The following is a 21,606-nucleotide window of genomic DNA, read 5'->3' on the forward strand; positions in this document are numbered from 1 at the left end:
GCTTTGTGGGGAGTCTCTTATTTTTATGAGCTTAACTGTCTGCAGGGTCTTTCTCAGTCCTTTGTGGTTGTGTGAGAAGGGTTGTGTGTAAAGTGACAGGACTAGGGGCAGCCTGGCCTGGGCATGAGAAGTGCCCGGGCTTGGTGTAGATCAGCCGGAAGGCAGGCCGGGGGGGTGTTGGGGGGGGCAGGGCGAAGGCTCGGGTCATTGGGTGGTTTTCTGAATTAGACAAGCCGAGACTCCAGTTCACAGAGCAACAGCTAGTGCCTAGACCTCTTCCCAGGGAGACAGGAGCTCTAAAGGTCCTCCCAGCTTCAGAAAACGTTCCACCCAAACCCCCAGCTGTCCTCTTAGACTGTTTGCAGATGACATTGTGGGGTTTTACCAAGTCGGTTGGTGTAGCAGTCCCGTGGTTACAGCAGAAGGAGTGGACACAGGCCCAGCTGAAGCACTGAGCTTGGCCTTCTCTGGAAAAGGCAAAGCTCCCTTCATTTGCTTCTGCCCAACATTTGCTTTTGCCTATAAACAGGCAGAACTTACAAATGGAACTGCTGGCTCCTAGAGACCGTGGGCTTCCAGCTGATGGGGTTTTAATACCAGTTGAGGGCCAGCTTGGTTCCCCAAATGTTTCTCTGCCCTTGCTGTAGGGGAGATGGCTTCAGAGAGCTGGACTTTGGGACTTTGGTCATACTTCCTCACAGGTATGGGCTGGGTCATGCCCAGGGAAGGCCCCGGGATGCTTTTGCAGAACTGGTTTTCCCCATTGGCCTAGTAACAGCTGCCCCAGTTTACCTTATGTATCCTTGTTCCCCAGGAACACAGGAGCATGCCTGTGCAGGTATCCTGTAAATGTACATTGGTGGGGGTTACTAAGATCTCACACTCGCTTCAGACAGCTGAAGTGGCAGGGAGGGAAAGCACACGGCAAGGTGAGCAGGCCAGGCCTCGCTGGCACCAGTTCTGTAGAGGAGGAAGGCCCTTTAGCGGTGTGTCTGCCGCACGGCACATGACCTTTCTCTAGCCCAGTGTGGTTTCCCATGGCACTGACCACTGCCCTGGGGTAACTTTTCTTCCCATTGCTCCACCCTCAAGTCCTGTTTTTGCAGCAATTCCTTCCTGTGGTCCCCCAGATTCAGGAGTCTGAGCTGAGCTGGTCCTGAAGAGCCCCTCCCTCTGACAGCCACCTCCTCCTAGGTGTCTGGAGAAGCCACCAAGGTAAAGAGCCAGCCTGGGTGGGCCTTTCGAGTCACTTTGAGGGGAGGCGGTGCCGTTCCCAGGTAATACCCTGGGATTTCTGAATTTCTGAATTTCAGGGTCTTGACTACATTTCCCAGGTTATCTTCCACCCAGAAACAGCAAGAAAATCACCTTTGATGCTGTGTCTCGGTTTTTAGTTGAGCTAAGTACAGGTTTTTATTCCTAACCATTTTCAGTTCAGTATTAAGGTGCGTGTGTTGTGTGTGGTAAGTGCTCCCTTTGTCTCCTGAACCTTTCATTCTTTGAGGGCTGAAGCCTCACCTGCTCCCCTCCCCCAACCCCCCCTAGCACCTGGCATGTTTCCTCTCAGTCCTGGAAACTAGAGTGACAGGGTCCTTATCTGAGAAAGGAGATTGGGTTGAATTGGTGGGGGAGGGGTGTGGGGGGTGGAGGGTTTGGGGGGTAGGTGCGGGGAGCTGAGCTGTCAGCAAAAGGAGGGGTGACAGGAGTGGGAATGTCCCTGTGGGGACCCAGTTACCTCCCTCCCCTCCTGGAAAACCTAATTGCAATGGACAAAGCTGGAATGTCCTCTGACAGGCCTTTTGGGACCCCCCTGTGATGAAGCCTGAGGTGGCAGTGGTGGTCTTTGCAGGGCCCTACTGTAGCCCTTGTTGCCGCGCCAGTGCCCAGATGCCTGGGAGTCACGCAGCAGAGTGCGGGAGCAGACCTGCCCTACTCTGGTCCTCGAGGCCTCAGAGTGCCAGCCCCCTGCCCTCCTTTTGAACATGCCCTCCCATTCTCCTCCTCTCCCTGACTACTATGGGATACCATGTCTTGGCTTCTGTTATTTACCCCAGAAAATTTCCAAAGAGATTCCTGCTGCTGGTCTTAGTAGGTTTTCTCATATGACAGGTTGGGCTGGAACCTGAGTGCTGGAAACAGGTGTTCTTGCTTTGTAGGAGGCTGGTACATCCCACCCCAAAACTGAGAAAGATGGGTTTGGGCCTCCACAGTCTGGCTCTGCCCAGAGGCTACCTCACCTGACCACCTCATAGAACTTGGGACTAGCTTGCAAAGACAGGCCCACAAAGGGAGGGACGCCCTTCCCCCCTCAGGAAGGCAAGCAGGGTCAGCATCTGAAAATCAATTAATGTAATACATTCTGTCCATAGAAGGAACAAAACCACACAATCATCTCAATGGACACAGGAAAAGTGTTTAACAAAATTCAACATCCCTTCATGATGAAAACATTCAAAAACCTAAAAACAGAAGGGAGCTTCCTCACCCTAGTAAATGGCATGTATGAAAAACTCGTAAAAATGGTGAAACACCTAATGTTTTCCCCCCTGAGATCAGGAACAAGACAAGGCTCTGCTCTTGCCGTTGGTCAACATTGTACTGGAGGGTCTAGCCCAGGCAACTGGGAAAGAAAATGAAATATTATCTGTGTTAGAAAGGCAGAAGCAAAACTGTGTCTGCAGATGACATGATCTTGTATTGAAAATCCTAAAGAATCCACTAAAAATACTGTTATAACTAATAAATGAATTCACCAAGGTTGCAGGATATAAAATTGATGTACAAAAATCAATTGTATTTCTATACACTTGCAAAGTGAAAATGAAATTAGTGAAACAATTTCATTTATAATAGCATAAAAATTAATAAAATACAAATTTAATAAAAGAATTACAAAACTTATATTTTGAAAATTATAACACATTGTTGAAAGAAAGTAAAGAAGACCTAAATAAGTGGAAAGACATCCCGTGTTCATGGATCGGAAGCCTTAACATTGCTAAAATGGTGGATTACATAATCCCTATCAAAATCTCAGCTGACTTCTTTGCAGAAATTTGACAAGCTGATCCTAAAATTTATATGGAAATTCAAGGGTCTTGAAAAAAGACTGGAAATTCACAGCCTTGAAAAAAAACAAAGTTGGAGGACTTGCACTTCCCAATTTCAAAACTTAACTACAATGCTACAGTAATCAAGATGGTGTGGCATTAGCATAAAGATAGATACATAAATCAATGGAATATGATTGGGAGTCCAGAAAGAAACATTCACACTTTAATTCACACAATTAACGTAAAAATTTTAAAACACAGGTATAAATCTTCATGACCTTGGATTAGGCAATGGTTTCTTAGATGTAACACCAAAAGCACAAGCAGCAAAAGAAAAAAATAAGTCGGAAGTCCTCAAAATTAACAGCTTTTGGGTTTGAAGGATATCAAGAAAAATTGAAAAGACAACCCACAGAATGAGAGAAAATGTTTGCAAATCATATATCTGATAAGGGACTTGTATCTAGAATATGTAAAGAATTCCTACAACTCAATAATAAAAAGACAAATACCCCAATTAAAAAATGGGCAAAAGACTTGAGTAGATATTTCTCCAAAGAAGATATACAGATGGCCACTAAGCACGTGGAGAGATGCTCAACATCATTAGCCATCAGGGAAATGAACGTCAAAACCACAGCAAGATACTACTTCACACTCACTAGAATGACTATAATCGAAAAAGACAGTAACAAGTGTTGGTAGTGTGGAGAAATTGAAACCCTTGTACATTGCTGGTGGGAATGTAAAATAGTGCAGCCACTTTGGAAAGTAGTCTGGCAGTTCCTGAAAAAGTTAAACATAGAGTTACTATATGATCAGAGTAGCCAAATGATACCACTCCTAGTATGTACCCAAGAGAAATGAAGACATATTGCCATACAAAAACTTTTACATGAATGTTTGTAGCAGCATTATTTATAATAGTCAAAATGTGGAAACAAGCCAAGTGCCCAACAATTGATGAATGGATAAATAAAATATATTCCATACAAAGGAATATTACTTGGTAGTAAAAAGGAATAAAGTACTATCTCATGTTACAACATGGATGAACCTGAAAATATGCTAAGTGAAAGAAGCCAGACACAAAAGGCCACATATTGTATGATTCTATTTATATAAAATGTCAGAATAGGGCTTCCCTGGTGGCGCAGTGGTTGAGAGTCCGCCTGCCGATGCAGGGGACATGGGTTCGTGCCCCGGTCCGGGAAGATCCCACATGCCGCGGAGCGGTTGAGCCCGTGAGCCATGGCCACTGAGCCTGCGCATCCGGAGCCTGTGCTCCGCAACGGGAGAGGCCACAACAGTGAGAGGCCCGCGTACCGCAAAAAAAAAAAAAGTCAGAATAGACAAACCCATAGAGACAATAGATTAGTGATTGCTTAGGGCAAGGGCTGGGGGGGCGTGGAGGGAAAATGGGAAGTGACTGCTGAGGGGTGTGGGGTTTCTCTTTGGGGTGATAAAAATGTTCCCAAATTGTGGTGATGGTTGCACAACCCTGTGAATATACTAAAAACCACTGAGTGGTACACTTTAAATGAGTGAATCTTAAGTTATATGAGTTATACCTTAATGGAGATACATTCTATCATCTCATACACACACACACACAGCCTTCAGCCCTGGACTGATTTGTATGCTTCCTGTTTAGCTGCCCCTCCCCACCAGCCCCAGCTGGGTCCCAGGCTGCCCTCATCACCTACCATTGCTATCCCTACTCACACACTTGTGCTTTCCTGCCCCACAGCACTTCGGGACAATCCTGTGCTTCCCTGGAGGGTGTCTGGGACTCCAGAGCCCTTTCTCAGGACTCCTCTAAGCACCAAGGGTTGGAAAAACCATGCTGAGGTACATTTCAGACCTTGTGTCCTGGGTGGGCGTGGGCAGCAGGACCCCTGTGAAGAGGTCGTATGCCACTCCTTGATCCTGGGTCACGATCCCAGCTAGGCTCCACTAGTGACTCCCAGAGCTGGGAGAGTCAGCCCAGCACCCTTCGCCAACCCTTAGCCCTAGCCCCTTTCCGCCGGCTACCTGAAGATATGGGGTCGGGGGTTAGGAAGGAAAGGAAAAGTGCCTCAAAGAACTAAATGGAGTGTTTGGGGGAGAGGGCGTGTGAAGAAGGAACAGTTGCCATGAGTCAGTAGGGGAGGAGGTGAGCCTCTCAGGGCCCCCCGCCCAAGAGCCCTCCCTTGCCCCCTTTGTTGCTCACAAGCACGGCGACTGATCCTCTTACACAGGCTTTTATTCAGGAGTCAGGGGCTGCCTCCCTTCCCTGGTCCCTTCCTGCCCCACCCATAGAACTCCTCTCAGATGGGGCTTGTCCTTCATCTGCCCCTCACGACACCCGCTGCCTGCTAAACAGGAAAGTTAGGGGACCGGATACTCAGGGAGAACCTTTACCTTGCCCAGGCAGACAACCTAAGGCCAGGCAGGCAGGGACCTCCCCAGAGTCCTCACTCACCGCCCCCCCCAGACTGAGATGGGAGGAACAGAAGGGGTCCAGACACATGCAGTCAGTGGGCAGCAACCTGAGCTCGCAGTGGCCAGGCCCCATGCCCCCAAAGATGTCTGTGGATGAGGCACATGCCCTGCAGCCTTTCCCTTCCAGAGGGACTTCAGCCAAGAAACGTCTTGTTTGGCGGGCTGGGGACAGGGTGGGGGAGGTGGCAGGAGGACAGCTGACCTCTTCACCCTGGGAAGGCAGGAAGCACTCCTGGGAACAGCCTTAGACTCCAATGGCTCAAGGAAGAGGCCAAGGGACTGGAAGGGGCTGAGGGGTTCCTGGGAAGCCCTGCGATCTTCTGTCCCTGGAAGAGCAGGACTGTGGCCACAGGACAGCTGGAGAGTGGGCATAGGCCACAGGAACACTGCTCAGAACAATCTGCAGCTGGCTGAGGGGTGGACCTCCCCAAAGGCAGAGGCATCCTGGGGCAGTGCCAAGGATTGTCCCTGTCGAGGCCTCCTGAGGGCACAAGGCCTCTGGCCTGGAGTCTGGCTGGGGTGAAGGGGGCTGCTGGGCCACAGAGAGGACCTTCCAGGAAGCTGTGGTCTCTTATTGGAGAAAGACAATCCAGAGTGGGCATGAGGCTAGGGTCCCCCCCATGAGGCCTTGCCTTTGAGTGATGACCCCTTCAGAAGATTCCAGCCAGCACCAGGGGAGGCAGTAGCAGCAGTCCCAGGAGGAGGCCCCAGCCGTGCCCAGGGCTCGAGTTCAACCCTGACTTGATGCCATGCTTTTCAGGGCCCTCTGCACCTGCAGGAAGGGAGAGGCTTTGCCTCAGCCTGGAGACAGCTCTGCCTGACCTCCCACCCACCCTACCAAGGCATGCACGTGGGGCCCAGCAGCCAGGGAGGAAGCTCCTACTCGGAGGTGCATGCCCCGCCGTGCCTATATCATCTATACTAGAGGCAGGGTGCTGACATTCTGGAGCCAGGAGGGAAGGTAGGATGGGCGCTACAGGCCTTACCTGGCAAGGAGGACTGCAGGGCCAGGGTACGCCCACCCATGGCATTAGCGGTGGCAGAGGCACTGGGGGAGTTGGACAGGGACTTGGAGGAGGTGTGTCCCTTGTGCTCCAGTGTGGCCTGCAGCTCACCTGGCTTGTCCTGCGCTGGAAAAACTGAGGCCAAGGTCTCACTGGAATGAGGCGACTCGGCCTCAGCCTCGCCCTCCTCCTGGGAGTGGGGTAGCGGCTCCCATGTCCCCGTCAAGGACATCTTGGGCTGCAGAGAACTCTCTGGGCTCCTGGAGGGCATTCTTGTACTGCTGGCCTCTTTATCTGCTGATTTGGGGGTAGGATCATGGGTTGATTTGGGGAGGGTAGCCGGTCTCTCATCCAAGTAGAGTAGGCTGTGAGTTGCCAAAAAGGAAGGGACCTCAGTTGCTAAGGAAGGTGGAGCCTCTGTTGCCATGGAAGGGGAGTCTTCTGTTACTAAGGAAGATGGGGCCTTGGTTTCTACAGCAGGTAGAGCGTTTGTTGCCAGGGAGCCTGAGACCTCTGTTACCAAGAAGGATGGAGTTTCCGTTGCTAAGGAAGAAGTGATACCCTCTTTCCTAGAGCCTGAGGCTTCTGTTGCCAGGGAAGATGGGGCCTCAGTTACTAGGTAAGGCAAATCCTGAGCCTCTTCCGGGCCTCTGATGAGTTCTGATAAGAGAGACAAGGCCTGGCATTAGTGCTGCAAGCAGGACCCCGCATCCCTCACCCCACCGCAATCAAGGTGAGGTGATCAAATGTCCTACAAAGACACACAAACACACATGCACACACCCTCTCCAGCGAATATGTCCCTCATTGATAATACATGTTATTTCTTGTGACTGACAGTTGCCCCTCCATCCACCTCCTTGTCCAAGTCTTCCCCTCTCTACACACGCATTTCCACTTTTTCAGGGGGTTTCTCCCGCTGGATTCCTGTTCCTAAAACACCCATCGCATTGCAGGCCTGGCCTTTGGAGTCCCTCTGACCACCCATCTGGCCACGCCCCCCACCTCCACCCCCACACCCCCTGTGCTCAGGGGCCCCCAACTCTCCTCTACCCTCTGCTTGGAGGGTAGAAAGCTGTTCACTTGGAATGCCAGGGCGCCAAAGTGGTGCGCAAGGAGGGCAAAGCAGGTAAAGCGGGCTTGGGAACCCGGATGGGGTGGGGCCGCTGAGGGTTCCTCCCCTGGCCCACGCACCACTCTGGAGTCTTGGAAGACACCAGACCATCCAGTAGGCGTCCCCTGCCTCACCTGCCTCCCCCCACCCCACCCCACCCCACCCCACCCCACCCCGGACTCACCACACAGGGAGTTTTCACAGTGGTAGCCCAAGGGACATTGGGAGCATGGAGTTCCCTCCTGGTAGGGCCTCTGCCCCTTCACGTTCCCCCTGCAGGAGGTGAGGAGGATGCTGGGGGGAGGGGTGTCCCTGCCAACCCCTGTCCCTATCCCTCATACACACACCTAGTCTGGAAGCGCTCCCTGGGTCTTACTTGCCCTACACTAACTTGCCGGGCCAGTAAGAGCAGACTCCCATGGGTGCCCTCGCAGCTCCTCCAAGGGTATAGGGTATGGACCCCAGATTGGCCCCCTTCCTCCTCCTTAGACTGTGTCCAGCTCAGCCCTCCCCTTGGCTCTGCCCACCCCCTTCCCCCAGGGCTCCCTCCCCACTCACGGGGGCTCATAGTTGCAAACCAGCAAGTGGATATCGGTCTCCTCAACGCCCTGGAGCTTCTCACAGAAGTGGGCACCACAGCCAATCCTCTCTGTCTTGGCCCAGACCACCTGAAGGAGGGAAAACCCAACAGTTTAGCCTGCGCAAGATGGCTCCTAGCTAGTGTCTCTCTACATCAGCCTTCTATGAGTGAGGAGAGGAGGAACCCTATATGTAAGATCCAAGTCCCTGAGGACACACAGCTTCAGGACAAAACTCTGAACAGGGGGCTTGGGGGGAAATTTGTCCCAAGCAGCCTACTCTCCTCTACCAACCACACACACTATTTCACTAGGACTCTCCCTCTGAAAACCTTCCCCTTTGATAGACCCTCATGAATTCTTCCTGTGGGCTCCTTCTAGAGGCCCTTGCATTTTTTTTTTTTAATCTTTTTTTTTTTTTTTTGCGGTACGTGGGCCTCTCACTGTTGTGGCCTCTCCCATTGCGGAGCACAGGCTCCGGATGCACAGGCTCAGCGGCCATGGCTCACAGGCCCAGCCGCTCCGCGGCATGTGGGATCTTCCCAGACCAGGGCACGAACCCGTGTCCCCTGCATCGGCAGGCGGACTCTCAACGACTGCGCCACCAGGGAAGCCCTAGAGGCCCTTGCATTTTAAACAAGGGATATAACAAAGGAATGAATCTCAAATGGGAGAATCTTAAACATCAGCAACAAGCAAAGGCCAAGGAAGGGAACAGGAGGAGCCATTTTGGAAGTAAAACTTCCCCCCAAATCACAAGTAAGCAGGGACCTGCCCTGCCATTTCTAAGTGCGGGTCTCCTAACTGGTAGAAGGCGTTCTGTCTTAAGTATAAACTTTAAAAAGTCAAAACAAACTTTGTGCCCTGCCATTGGCTGAGACAAGCCAATATAGCCTCCCTTTGCTATTTCTAGGCCCAGTCTGCCCAGGAGTCACTCAAACTGAGGCCCGTTTTTTGTTGTGAGATCTGGCTCTTGCTGTTAATTCTGCACAACTCCCCAGGATTGGGGTCTTGCTGCTTGAATCAGCTGAGAGTTCCCGAGGGACCACTGTCGAGCATCTCCCAGGCAGAAATGACCCCAGAATGCACAAGCACTCAGCCTTAGAGAACACAGGGGTGGAGATGGGGCAGCCCGACTCCTGCTGGGCACTGACAGCAATTCCTGCAGGAGGATGTATGTACGGGGAGTGTGAGAGGTGGCAGGGAAGAGAGAGAAGGAGGCAGGGAGGGCTGGGGCCTCACAACTTCCCGATCTGGGTGGGTGATGTTAGGATTTCCTTCTCTAAAGAACAGCACTAAAAATACCACCCAAAGAAACACTGGAAAATGGAATTGGTGGATATGGGTGGGAAGATGGTTGGTTCATTTCCTTTTTCTTTTTTTAAAATTTGTCATGTTATTGTTTGAACAACAAATAAGCATTGGGAAGAAAAAAAAAGAATTCAATAACACTAATGTTAATTCCCCTACACACACCCCTATGCCCCTTGTCTGCAAACTCAAACTTTCAAAATGCAGTAAAACCCTGACATAGCAAGAGGCAGGAAATGCTCTCGGAAGGCTCTCTGAAACGTTCACTTGGTGACAGCTTACTCTCTTATTTCGCATGTAGTTTTTTCAAGGCAGAAGAAAAATTGTGTATTTGCTTTATCAGTCCCTGGCAGATTGGAAGCAGCAACTTAGACACTCTGAGAAATGACAAGAGGGACAGTGAGAGAGAGAAGACCGAAGGCAGGGGGAAGCCCTTCACTGCTGGGGCAAACAGCCGTTTGTAACCTCGGCCAGAGGACAAGACTGCTTAGAGCTCGATCAGGATCGCCTGGCACAGTAACTACCTTCCAGGAAAAAGGCTCTGGGACACCTAATTCAGGTCTCTTCAGGACCAGGAGGCCGAGAGGGGCCGCCTAGGTTTTCAGAAGATTGTGGTTTTTAAAGAGACAACTGAAAATGGTTTAGACAGTCTGAGAAGCAGACTTCGTTGGGGGCCTGGACAACACATGAATTCCTGTGGAGAGATGACTTTTATGAAGGATGCAAACGGGGCTTACGGACTCCCGGGCTCTGACTGGAGAGGTGGCCCCGCCCGGCCCTTCCCGGCCCCGCCCATTGCCCTGTGGCCCCGCCCGCCCGTCCAGCTTCGCACCTGCGTGTAGTGGCCGCACATCTGGCCTGTGGCGCAGGTGGCGGCGCTGAGGTTGTAGTGCTCGCGCTCGTGGTGCCACTCCTCCATGGCCAGCGGCACGTCCAGGCCCTCGTCCGTGATGGCGAACAGGTTCTCGCCGCGACGCCCGCGCTCCTTGTTGTGGCCCCACACGCACTGCTGCGCATAGGCCTTGGCGAAGGCGGCCAGCTCCTCGTCCCACCTCTGCGGGTCAGGTTGCGAGGGGGAGGTGAGGACGCCTCGGGCTCAGTGGAAGCGGGAAAGGAGGGTGGGAGAGGGAGGTAAGGATGTCCAAATTGGGTGAGGATCAGAAAAGAAGGTGGAGGGTGTTCTGGGGGGCCTCTGGAGGCCGAAGACCCTCCCCTCCTTGCAGGGTGACTCGTGGACATGATCTGGAACACAGCTGTGCTGATGGGGCGCTTCTGTGGGGAGGTGGGAGGGTACCATCCCAGGCCATGGAGTTAGGCAAACTTGGGACCATTCACCAGCTGTGTGGTTTTAGACAGATTGCCTAACTTTCTGAACTCTCATAGGACTTTGGGAAGAAAAAATGAGATGATGTTTTTGATAATGGGATTATTAATTAATACTAATATCATTCTATTTGCAAGGTGGGTGGTGATGCCCCTGCCAGGGCTGCCTGAACTGTTCTGAAGCACACACGATGTCCAGTGAGATGTTCCGGGGCTGAGTTGTTTATTCAGCCATTCCACTCCCTCTACCCACCCACCAGAAATCTTACTTGAGGGGCCAGCACCCCCTTTAACCTCCCACTCTCCCCTTGGGATAGCCCAGCTTTACCAGCTCTGGGCTTCCCTCCCAGTTGCTCTCTTGTCAACTGGACAACCCCTTTCCCCAAGAAAATTAAGTGTGTGTGTGTGACCCTCGCTAAGAGGCCTGTTTTCAGAGCCTTGGTGGCCTAAAGAGCTGTCAGGTCCCAAAGGCAGTGTTCTCCAGGGAGGACCTCAGGTGAGATGGTGGGAGGGGGCATTTCAGGTTAGAGGGCCTCTGAGGTTCTGTGTCCCAGGCTGGAAGGATGGGCCCAGTGTGGGTGGGAAGACAGATTAACAAGGCATCTGACCAAGAGATTGAGGAAGGAGGCCTGGATCCCATTAAACTGTCCTTGGCCTCTCCTGGAAATGGATGGCCTGGCAGCAACTCTTGCTCCACCCTCTGGGGGCCTGCCAGCTGTGGGAGCCAGACAGCCCATAAAGTACCAAGAGCTTGGGTGACCCTGAGGGGAGGGGGCTGTGTGGCCACACCCACCCCCCCTCCCAGGGTTCTCAGGAGCAGCTGCCTGGGGTACGGATGGGAGCATTGGGCTGGGATAGTAAAATGCTGTAAACTCAGGTGAATCCCTTTCCCTCTGTGGGCATTTTTGTCCCAAGTCACTGGTCCCTGAGGCTCTCTCAAACTGGTAGTAGTGGAGGATAGGGAGCGGGAAAGGGGCAGGGTGCTGGGGACCAGGCTCAGGGTGTCTGGGATGACCTTCGGGGCTCCAGACTAGACTGTAAGCTCCTTCAGCATGTCTGTCTGGCCCAGTGCTGGCCCAGAGCAGGTGCTCAACAGACATTTCTCAGCTGTTGATGACTGAGACACAGCCCTGCTTAAAGCAGTCTCTCCTACAGAGCTCGGCTGTAATTTCCATCCTGACTGGATGCCTGGAGTCCCACCATTAGAGAGTCATTCCTGTGAGTCTTAAGGCTTCTCAGTTGTCCAGAGACCCCTGTGGAGGTTCAAGAGTCAAGGTACCCACCCTCACTGGCCACTTGGTCACCATCTGAAAGCAAGTCCATTCATTCATCCACTCACTCATTCATTCAACAGTCCTGGGCACTATGCCAGCCCTGGGGTGACAGCAAGGACTAAGAAGCCCAAGTTCCCAGTGTCATAAACTGTTAACTGGGCCACCATGTGGTAACTGACAGATATGCGATGGGTAGTATAGGGGCACCAAAAGAGGGCCATTTAGTGCAACCTGAGGATGGAGAAGGAGACATTAAGCTAAGTGTTAAAAGATGAGGCATTGGCCAGGTGGAGAGGGGAAAGGCATCCTGAACAGAGGACAAACATGAATAAAGGCATGGAGACGGGAAACGTTTTGGTGGGGGAAAGATAAGCTGCTCGGGTTACTCAAGGAGAAAGTGTGAAGGAGAGGAGGCTGGAGAGGTAGACAAGGCCAGACACATAGAGTGGGGCTTCTCAGGAGCTGGGGCTTTATCTGGAGGCAGCAGGGAGCCAATGCGAGCCATGGAAGGGTTTTGAAAAGGGTCAGGCCAGTGTGTTGGATCATTCATCCTGGTAGTAGAAGCCAGAGGCTGAGAAAGCAGGTAGAGGCTGTTCTAGAATTCCGTGGGAAAAGAAATGAAAGACTGAACCAGGGTTGTGTCAAAGAGGTGGCGGAGGGGTGGGGGGGAGATAGGATTCAAGAAAAATTGAACCTTCTGGGAGGTAAAAGTGGTGATGATTAGACTTGGAGGCTGAGGGAGAGAGAAGAATCTGTGATAACCCCCACCTGCTTCACCCTGGATCCATTCCCTCTTTTGTTATCAAACACTTTTTGCGCACTTACTGTGTGCCAGGCCCTGTTCTAAATGCTTTACATATAGTCACTCATTTCATCCTTTCAACCACTCTACAAGGGAGTTATTACAGTGTTATCATCCCTGATTTACAGTTGGGGCACAGAGAGGTTAAGTAACTTGGCAGAGGTCACATAGCTAATAAATAGCAAAGTCAAGATTTGAACCCAGGCCATCTGACTCCAGAGTCTCTGTATTTACCACTGCTGAAGCTGAGCCTATGCCTTGTCCCAAATTTATCCTAGTGTCCCAGTCCAGCCTTATCTCCCCCTCCTCAGATCACTTCCTACCAGGCAGCAGCATATCCCATCAATATCTGAACTGCTTCTTAGAATGTTGCCCCACTCCTGAGGTCCATCTCTGTCTACAAAGCAGCTTGCAGCCTGTGTAGCCCCCAGCCTCAGCCAGCAAGACTCTAGGGCATCAGGGACCTACAGATGGGGAAACTGAGGCCCAACAATGTGTTCCAGGCCTCAACTGGGGAACTGTTGGCAGAGCTGGTAACAGAATCGGGAGCTCCTAGTTTGTTGTCTGCAATTTCTGGTTGCCAAGGCCGACAGGGCTGTGAAGGGTGGTGCTGTGTGCATCCGTGGAGCCCTTCCTAGATCTTTTTCATAGGTCATCCTGTCTGACCCTCAGGGCAGGGACTGCCCGTACCATGTGATCAGGAAACAGCCGCCTTTGAAGGTAAAGGGTCCACCCAGAGTCACTTCAGCTGATTGGACAGAGCTGTTAGAACTCTGGTCTTGGACGCCTGGTGCAACCTTGCTCTCAGGCAACAGCTAGGGGGTCCCTGGACACTGCCCCTCACCTAAGGGTGACTGGAGAATAAGGGCCAGTGTAGCCCTCAGGGAGGGCAGGAAGGGGGTGAATTTCTCGCTTTATCTCTTTCATGTAAATATACCTTACTATACTAAAAATATATGTATGTGTACTTCTTTTAGATTTCATTTTCCCCCATTCAATATTATATCTGTGAGATTCTGTCCATGTTGATATTTATGTAGCTCTAATTATGACATCATTTTACAGATGGGAAACTGAGGGTCCTTACTAGGTTAAGGGACTCACCCCAAATCACAGGCCTTGTGAGTGGTCGAGACAGATTTTGATCTGTGTGATTCAGAGCCCTGTCTACTTCTGGTTCCTGTTCTCACCCCACCTCCTTAGTACATCCCTCCTACCCTGGGTGCTGGGATTCATCCTGCTGCCCTATTTTTTCTTCTCATCTCCTTGGAAGGTATCTGAAAGATCGTTTCACCAAGGTGTTAGGAACTTCCTGTGTTCCCCCTCCCAGGGGCACATGCATTTTAGGAAGTGCTGGGAAGGGGTCATTGGATCAGGGAGCAGGGCTTTCAGGCCTGGGTCTACCAGCTATGGGACATACAAGCCCCTGAGGGACCAGCAAGTCTCTCTGAGCCTCAGTTTCCTCATCTGTATAATGAGGCTGCTTATGGGGGCCTGTGAATTCTACAATGTCAGGGACTCTGTTCCTGCCGGAGAGATGAATCCCCGAGGTAGCTTCCACTCACGCCGTGAAAGGGGTTGGTGGGGGCCCTGGCCACACTTACCATTTGCAGCATGTTGGCGGCCGGTGGGGACACCTGGGATCGGTAGAGATTGTGCAGCTCCACCATCACGTGTTTTTCATCATCACTGAGGGCTCCGGCAGGGCCCATGGCAGCCCCCAGCAGTAGCAGCGGCAGCAGCAGACGGGCCAGGAGGCTGCGGAAGTTGTGCATGTTGGCCAGTCCTCTCTGCCTCTCCCGTTCAGGGGTCTGGCAGCTGGAGTTAAAGTCCTTCCCACACAAGCACCACCCTGGCTGGGGCGGGCGGGAGGGGCTGTGTCTGGTGGCCTGGCCCAGTTCAAACAATGTCTCGGGGAGGGCTGGGTGCTTGGGTCCCGACCAGAGTTGCGTCCACTCCCAGCATTTATCTCCCCTCAGAGTCCTTGGCTAAAGCCTCCTTTCGCTTGGTAACAGGGGCTCAGGCCAAGAGCTGTGTGAGTTCCGCAGTCCCTCCTGAGTTGTGGACAGGTCTCCAGGGGCAAAATCACAGTAACCTCTGCAACGACTGCTTGCACCCCAGGTCACACCCACTGGGTGCTGAGGACAGGTAACAAGAAGGGAGTCACATGGATCCTACCCCCAGAGGACTGGGCAAGGTGAGGAAGCAAAAGGCGGCATGTGGCAGAATGGAGGAAGACAAGATGTATTTGGCAAAGGTTGGGCCAACCTAAGTCTGAATCCTGGTTCTTTCCTTTTCTAGCTGTGTTTTTGGCAGTTTTCTCAACTGAACCCGTGACAGTAATAGTACCTACCTAACGGAACTGGAAGGAGGATTAAATGAGATCAAATGTATAAAAAGCACCCAGTACAGTAACTGGCACATAGTAGGCTCTCAGTAACAGTAGACAACCACCCAGCCTTGGAATAGGCTTTTCACTATGGATACAATTGTGGCTTGCATGTGCTTGAGGTGCTCATTTGGAAGTGGGATGCTGGGACCCTTCCTGCTCTGAATATGTAGAAAATAGAATGTGTCTGTTTTTGACATCAAGAGAGAGCAGAAAAGCAGAGTGGTGAGTGAGTTGATATAGCAGGAGCTCTGTGGTGGGTGTATTGGAAGGGAAATAGGCCCAGTGGCCAAGCACTTGCACTGTAATGACCATGCAAGGGCAGGGACCAAGGTCTTGGCCTTGGTCCTTGCCCTTGATGAGGTAGGAAGTGGGAACCAGTACTCTGGAGTTTAGCTGGGATCCTTGAAGCCTGCACTTTCAGTGAACTATACACATAAAACTGATTAAGATAGCCCAATGAGCAGCATTTATTCACCCATTCATTCATCTGTTCATTCAACAAAGATTTACAGAGCTTCTCCATTGTGCCAGGCACTGAGCTGGGTGAATAAGACAGAACTGGTGCCCACCATCACGAAGCAGGGAAACTGCCAGGAAACGTGTAGAGCATTGCGGTTAAGTGCATGGGGCTTATCATCTAGGTGGCCTTGGGCAAGCTATTTCCCTGCTTGCTGGCCTCAGTTTCCGTAAATTGGGCTTAGAACAGAACCTACCTCATAGGATGGTCATGAGCGTTAAATGAGTTAGTATACTGATAGGGCTTGGGATAATGCCTGGCACATACTAAGTGCTCATTGAGTTAGCCAGTATTCATTATTATTATTATTATTATTATTACAGGTGGGAGAAATTACAGGGCCTCAAGTTGTAGTAGAGAAAAAAATACAGCAGCCTGGCCTGGCTTTTCCTCTGGGGAGGAACCCCCTTGGCCTGGCGGATCTCACAGCTGGACGGGGAGGACAGGCACCCTTGGAGGGCAGAGGATGCAGACTGAGGAGGTGGAGAAGGAGCCTGGTTTGCCTGAGAGGGGAGGGTGAGATGGAACAAGACTGGGAGGCCGACCAGAGCTGGCCCGAGGGTTTGCGGACTGCTGCACGCAGCCAGAGGGCCCTACTCTGTACATGCACATGCTCACACAGTGCTCAGAGTCCTTGCTGTGTGGGTGACCTCATTTACTCCTCATATGACAGCTCTGAGGTGGGTCTCATAATCACCACACACAAGGAAACTGATGCTCAGTGAGGTGAAGTGATTTCCTCAATGTTGGGGGCTGGGGAGGGGTGCACCAGAGCCTGGGACCTGCCACTGGGGAGAGAGGGAGGTTGAGGGCAAGCAGACTGGGGAGAGAGAGGAATGGAGGACAGGAGGCGAAGTTAGGGGAGGAGGAGAGGGAGGGGTGGTGACAGATTTAAGCATATGCAGGATTGGCTGTGGTTTACATCAACTGTGTTTTTCTCTTTAACCAGAACTCAGGGGAAATTTATTTTGTGTTACTATCTATACATGCCTTAAATCGTTTCTTTTTTTTTGGCTGCACCGGGCGGCTTGCAGGATCTTAGTTCCGCGACCAGGGATTGAACCTGGGCCCCCACAGTGAAAGGGGAATCCTAACCACTGGACTGCCAGAGAATTCCTTAAATTGTTTCATTTTGAATAGCAATATAATTCCACAACAAAAAATTAAGCCAAAGAGGGGAAAAAAAAATTCCACCTCTAGTATTTGCTTCTCGTCTTTGAGCAGGTGCTACTCAAAGTGTGGTCAACAGCCCAGTGCCATTCTGCCAGATGTTCACTACTGCTTGTCAGCACAACAGGTGCAGAAAACAAGAGTGGGCATTGAGGAACTCTTACGGCAATTTGACATAGTTGTTTTATGTCTGCTGAACATCTTATTCAAAAATTGAGGCTTGCATCTTTTTTAAAAAATTAATTAATTAATTAATTATTGGCTGTGTTGGGTCTTCATTGCTGCGTGCAGTCTTTCTCTAGTTGCGGTGAGCGGGGGCTGCTCTTTCTCGCGGTGCGCGGGCTTCTCGTTGCGGTGGCTTCTTTTGTTGCAGAGCAGGGGCTCTAGGCGCGCAGACCTCAGTAGTTGCGGCACGCAGGCTCAGGAGTTGTGGCGCACGGGCTTAGTTGCTCCGCGGCATGTGGGATCTTCCCGGACCAGGGCTCGAACCCGTGTCTCCTGCACTGGCAGGCGGATTCTTAACCACTGTGCCACCAGGGAAGTCCCCAGCTTACATCTTGTATATCTAGTTTTCATTTTGCTTTTCTAATAATAATAATAATTTTTTAATGTTTTATGTTGTTGTTTTAAGCTGCCCAGTTTGTGGTAGTTTGTTATGCAGCCCTAGGAAACGGATGTGGTCATTTTAATCGGTGTGCAGTGAGATCTCATTGTGGTTTTACTCTGCATATCCTAGTGGATAATGATAGTGAACATCTTTTCATGTGCTTATTTGCCATCCTCTTTGGTGAAGTGTCTGTTCATGTCTTTTGTTCATTTCGAATTGGATTGTTTTGTGTGTTTTTTGACTGTTTAGTTTTGCAAGTTTTAAAAAAAGTATAATTTTAGGGCTTCCCTGGTGGCGCAGTGGTTGGGAGTCCGCCTGCCGATGCAGGGGACCCGGGTTCGTGCCCCGATCCAGGAAGATCCCACATGCCGCGGAGCGGCTAGGCCCGTGAGCCATGGCTGCTGAGCCTGCGCGTCCGGAGCCTGTGCTCCGCAACAGGAGAGACCACAACAGTGAGAGGCCCGCGTACTGCAAAAAAAAAAAAAAAAGTACAATTTTAGATGCTCGTCCTTTGACGCATACATGTTCGTCGTTTATTTTTATGGTATTTTACAAAACTGTTGGTTTGTAATGGACTGGAAATTTTAAAAACACAAACTCATCCTTTACCACTGACAATTTGAGAAGCACAGTCCTAGTATGTTTCCTTTTTCTTCCCTTAATGAAGGAATAGCACATGTACAATGTTGGGTTGTGATTTTTTTTTTTTCTAGGTAGTTATAATTTCTCCAACTTGCTCATATCTTTCCAACTACCACTTTGCAATGTTCGCAAAATATTCCACAGAGTAGCTGTGGTGTAACTTACCCCGTTCTCAAAGTTAGACATCAGGTAAATCATTTGCCTTTGGGCACAAGGCTTTTTCTTATATTGTGGATATTATTTTCTTAGTTCCTATTCTCACCATTGTAGCTCAGCTTGCTCTTTTATTAGAATTTACACGTCAGGCTCAGGTCAGATTGCTGGATGCCACATTCCGTGTTCTCATGGAAACGAAAGGTCACCGGCACTGAATCCAAACCCTGGAAGCCTGGCTTTTGCAGTCCCAGCCACCTGATGGTACACAATTCACTGTATAGTGAATTATCTTTGTGTTTCTGGGTCAGGGAAGGAGAGGGAGTAGGGGAGATGGGAAATGGGGCAAAGAGAAAGGAGCAGAGGAGGGAGTCACACAGAGGTTCAGAGAACGGCTGGGGAGGGAGAGACAGACTGAAGGGCAGGGAGGCAGGGTGAGTGTCAGAGGAAGGGAGAGGAAAAGGGGGTCAAGAGAGTTCAGAGGTGAAAACAGGTCAGACACATCCACATTCTAAGCATGACTGTCATACATTAGCTGGGCAAATCATTTACCCCCTCAACCCTCACTTTGTTCATATGTAAAATGGGATAATACCACCTTCCTCAGAGACTTGCAGGGATGATTCAATAAAATTAATGTCAAATACGTAGCACTTGATAAATGGTAGCTGTTTTGAATCAGTGGAAAGAGGCAGGAGGTCCCCAGGTGCCTCAACAGGGGCAGAATGGGATCTGCTAACTAATTTCCTGGTCTAGGGTTTCTTGCTTTGGGAATAGGGACTAGGGGCTCTGAGGAGAGAGCATCCCCACCACAGTGGGGGCCACAACAAATGGCTCCAAAGAGGAGAGCCTAGCTGACCCAGCCAGCCCCGAATCATGACCAGGTCCCGGCGCCCAGCCCACTGGGGTCGGAGTCTCCCTCTCTCCCCTGAAATACCAAGCTCAGCTAAGGCCCAAAGCCTGCATCCCGGAGACTCTTGGCCTCAGCGCCAAGAGTCTCCGGGATGGGCGCCTGGCCCAGACCTCCCCTGGGCCACTGGCTTCCTGGTGCAAATTCCTGACAGAGCACAGCTGTCCCAGGCCTTGCTGGGACACTAATGGGACATGAATGGCCCTCTGTAGGAGTGTGGGCCGGCTTGGTTTTGGAGCTGGGGTGAAGGAGCCTGTGGTCAGAATTGTGGGAGCTAAGTCTGGGCCAGCAGGAGGGCCAACTGGAGGTGTGTGTGTGACCAGCAGGGGGCCAGCCTCTACAGGTGTTTGTGCCTGCCCCCGTCACAGCTGTCTGGAGGCCAGGTAACCAGGGCGACGAGGACCAGAGAAGAGTATCTATGAGGATGGAGGATGGTGATGGCAACAAGGGAGTGGCTGAATGGTACACGTGGGACGGTGTGGATACCAGAATGAGGAAGGTCAGATATCCCCACAGGCAGCACCACCGCCTTCCTCCTGCCATTTTCCAGGCAAAAAATTCAAGCCATTTTTGTCTCCTGCCTGGCCTGTACGCAGTCTTCATCACATTGTCCTTCAGGTCCATTCCAATCTTCTTCTTTTTTCTTTTTTTTTGGCTGCATTGGGTCTTCGTTGCTGCACTCAGGCTTTCTCTAGTTGTGGCAAACAGTGGCTACTCTTCGTTGCGGTGTGGGCTTCTCATTGCGGTGGCTTCTTTAATTTCGGAGCATAGGCTCTTAGGCACGCGAGCTTCAGTAGTTGCAGCACGCGGGCTCTAGAGCACAGGCTCAGTAGTTGTGGCGCACGGGCTTAGTTGGTCCGTGGCATGTGGGTTCTTCCAGGACCAGGGATCGAACCCATGTCCCCTGCATTGGCAGGCGGATTCTTAACCACTGTGCCACCAGGGAAGTCCCAGTCCCTCTTCTTTAAAAATGTATTTATTATGAAATGCTTAAGGCATAGGAAAGTATAGATGATAATATAATGAGCACTCATCTAGCCACCACCTGGCTTCGGAGATAAAACATGGAAGCCCCTAGTGTCCCTTCTCTGATCCTAACACTCACCTTCCCAGGCATACCACTGTCTGAATTTGTTCGACATTTGCATGATCTCCATTGTACTTTTACTATACATTCCTTATCCAGGCACAATATGAAATATTGTTTTGTATGTTTTAAAAGGTCAGCGCTGTCCAAAGGAACTCTCTATGATGGTGGAAATGTTATCTGCACCATCCAGTATGGTAGCCACTAATTGCATGTGGTTATCAAGCACTTGAAATGTGGCTAGTGGGGCTAAGGAACTGCATTTTTATTTTAATTAATTTAAGCTTAGATAGCCACATGTAGCTTGTGGCTACTGCATTGGACAGCATGGGTTAGATCCTTCTAAAACTTGTTTTTCCCTTCTTTCCCTCTTCCCTCTTTCCTTCCTAAGACTTCTTGACATCGAGGCATGTAGAGCTCCCTGATCATTTTCCCTGCTGTACAGTATTCTACTATATGAATACACAGCCATCTACCTGTTTTCCTACTGATGGACATTTGGGTTGTTTCCTTTTTGTTTTGTTTTGTTTTCAATAATACAAACGATGCTGCAGCAATGCTTTTTGTACATATCCCTGCTGGTCTTTCCCAACTTTATTTCTAGTGCCTGCTGTGGCAAACAGTCCCATGACCCTGATGTGGGTTATTCCACAGCCTCCTAGCTAACTGCCTGGCCCCCGGTCTCTGCCCCCCCCATTCCCATTCCTCTCCTGGCACCTGTCAGCAGCCCAGCCAGGCTGATGATACTCAAACACCACTTTCATCCTGTGTCATTCCTTCTGAGGAACTCAATGGCTCCCACTGCATGGCATCTGATCTCACAACCTGGCCCTACCCTAGGACTCGCTGTGTTTGCCAGCCTCCTTCTGGTCCTCTGCACACATCATGCTCTCCCTACCTCTGTGCCTTCATTTTCCATGCAAAGCACCCATTCTGGAATATCTATTTTCCTGCCCCTCGTCCACATACCTAAGTCCTTTAACATATTTGAGGGTCCAGCTCAGGCCTCACGTTCTCTGGGGTAGTTTTCATCCTGCAGCATTCATTCAGGAAACGCTCGTGAAGAGCAGTGTCCTCATGGAGCTCACAGCCTGGCTTTCACCAGCAACTCCAGTCCACCCCTGCCCCCCACCCCCTGCTCCCAGCTTTCTGCACTCCCCTGGCAGCTTAGCATGGATGAAGCTT

At 50.9% G+C, this 21,606-nt stretch overlaps 1 protein-coding gene across 4 annotated transcripts; it reads right to left on the reverse strand.

Annotated features, from left to right (window-relative positions):
• Positions 1–2,397: 2,397 nt before the first annotated feature.
• Positions 2,398–14,760, reverse strand: PI16 (peptidase inhibitor 16). Of its 4 annotated transcripts, none has more exons than XM_067753138.1 (7): positions 14,548–14,759; positions 10,377–10,598; positions 8,214–8,323; positions 7,840–7,928; positions 7,103–7,201; positions 6,524–6,838; positions 2,398–6,309 (listed from the first exon to the last, which is right to left on the reverse strand). In XM_067753138.1, exons 1-7 carry the CDS (start codon positions 14,716–14,718, stop codon positions 6,188–6,190), a joined length of 1,128 nt encoding a protein of 375 aa, XP_067609239.1. In that variant the 5' UTR covers positions 14,719–14,759; the 3' UTR covers positions 2,398–6,187. The 4 variants fall into 4 exon arrangements, with proteins under 4 accessions (XP_067609239.1, XP_067609237.1, XP_067609238.1 ...); XM_067753136.1 differs by having other exon boundaries at positions 2,398–3,839; positions 6,170–6,309; positions 6,524–7,201; positions 14,548–14,758; XM_067753137.1 differs by having other exon boundaries at positions 6,653–7,201; positions 14,548–14,760.
• Positions 14,761–21,606: the final 6,846 nt, after the last annotated feature.

Source organism: Pseudorca crassidens, chromosome 10 (assembly GCF_039906515.1).
Source record: "Pseudorca crassidens isolate mPseCra1 chromosome 10, mPseCra1.hap1, whole genome shotgun sequence".
Classification (NCBI taxonomy): domain Eukaryota; kingdom Metazoa; phylum Chordata; class Mammalia; order Artiodactyla; family Delphinidae; genus Pseudorca; species Pseudorca crassidens.

Excerpts from the sequence above, each read along its gene's own strand:
- PI16 (XM_067753136.1), bottom strand. The coding sequence starts at position 14,718 with ATGCACAACTTCCGCAGCCTCCTGGCCCGTCTGCTGCTGCCGCTGCTA. Across the intron at positions 10,599-14,547 it reads CCGCCAACATGCTGCAAATG|AGGTGGGACGAGGAGCTGGC; the intron begins GTAAGTGTGGCC and ends CCTGACCCGCAG. Across the intron at positions 6,310-6,523 it reads CCTGCAGTCCTCCTTGCCAG|GTGCAGAGGGCCCTGAAAAG; the intron begins GTAAGGCCTGTA and ends CCCTTCCTGCAG.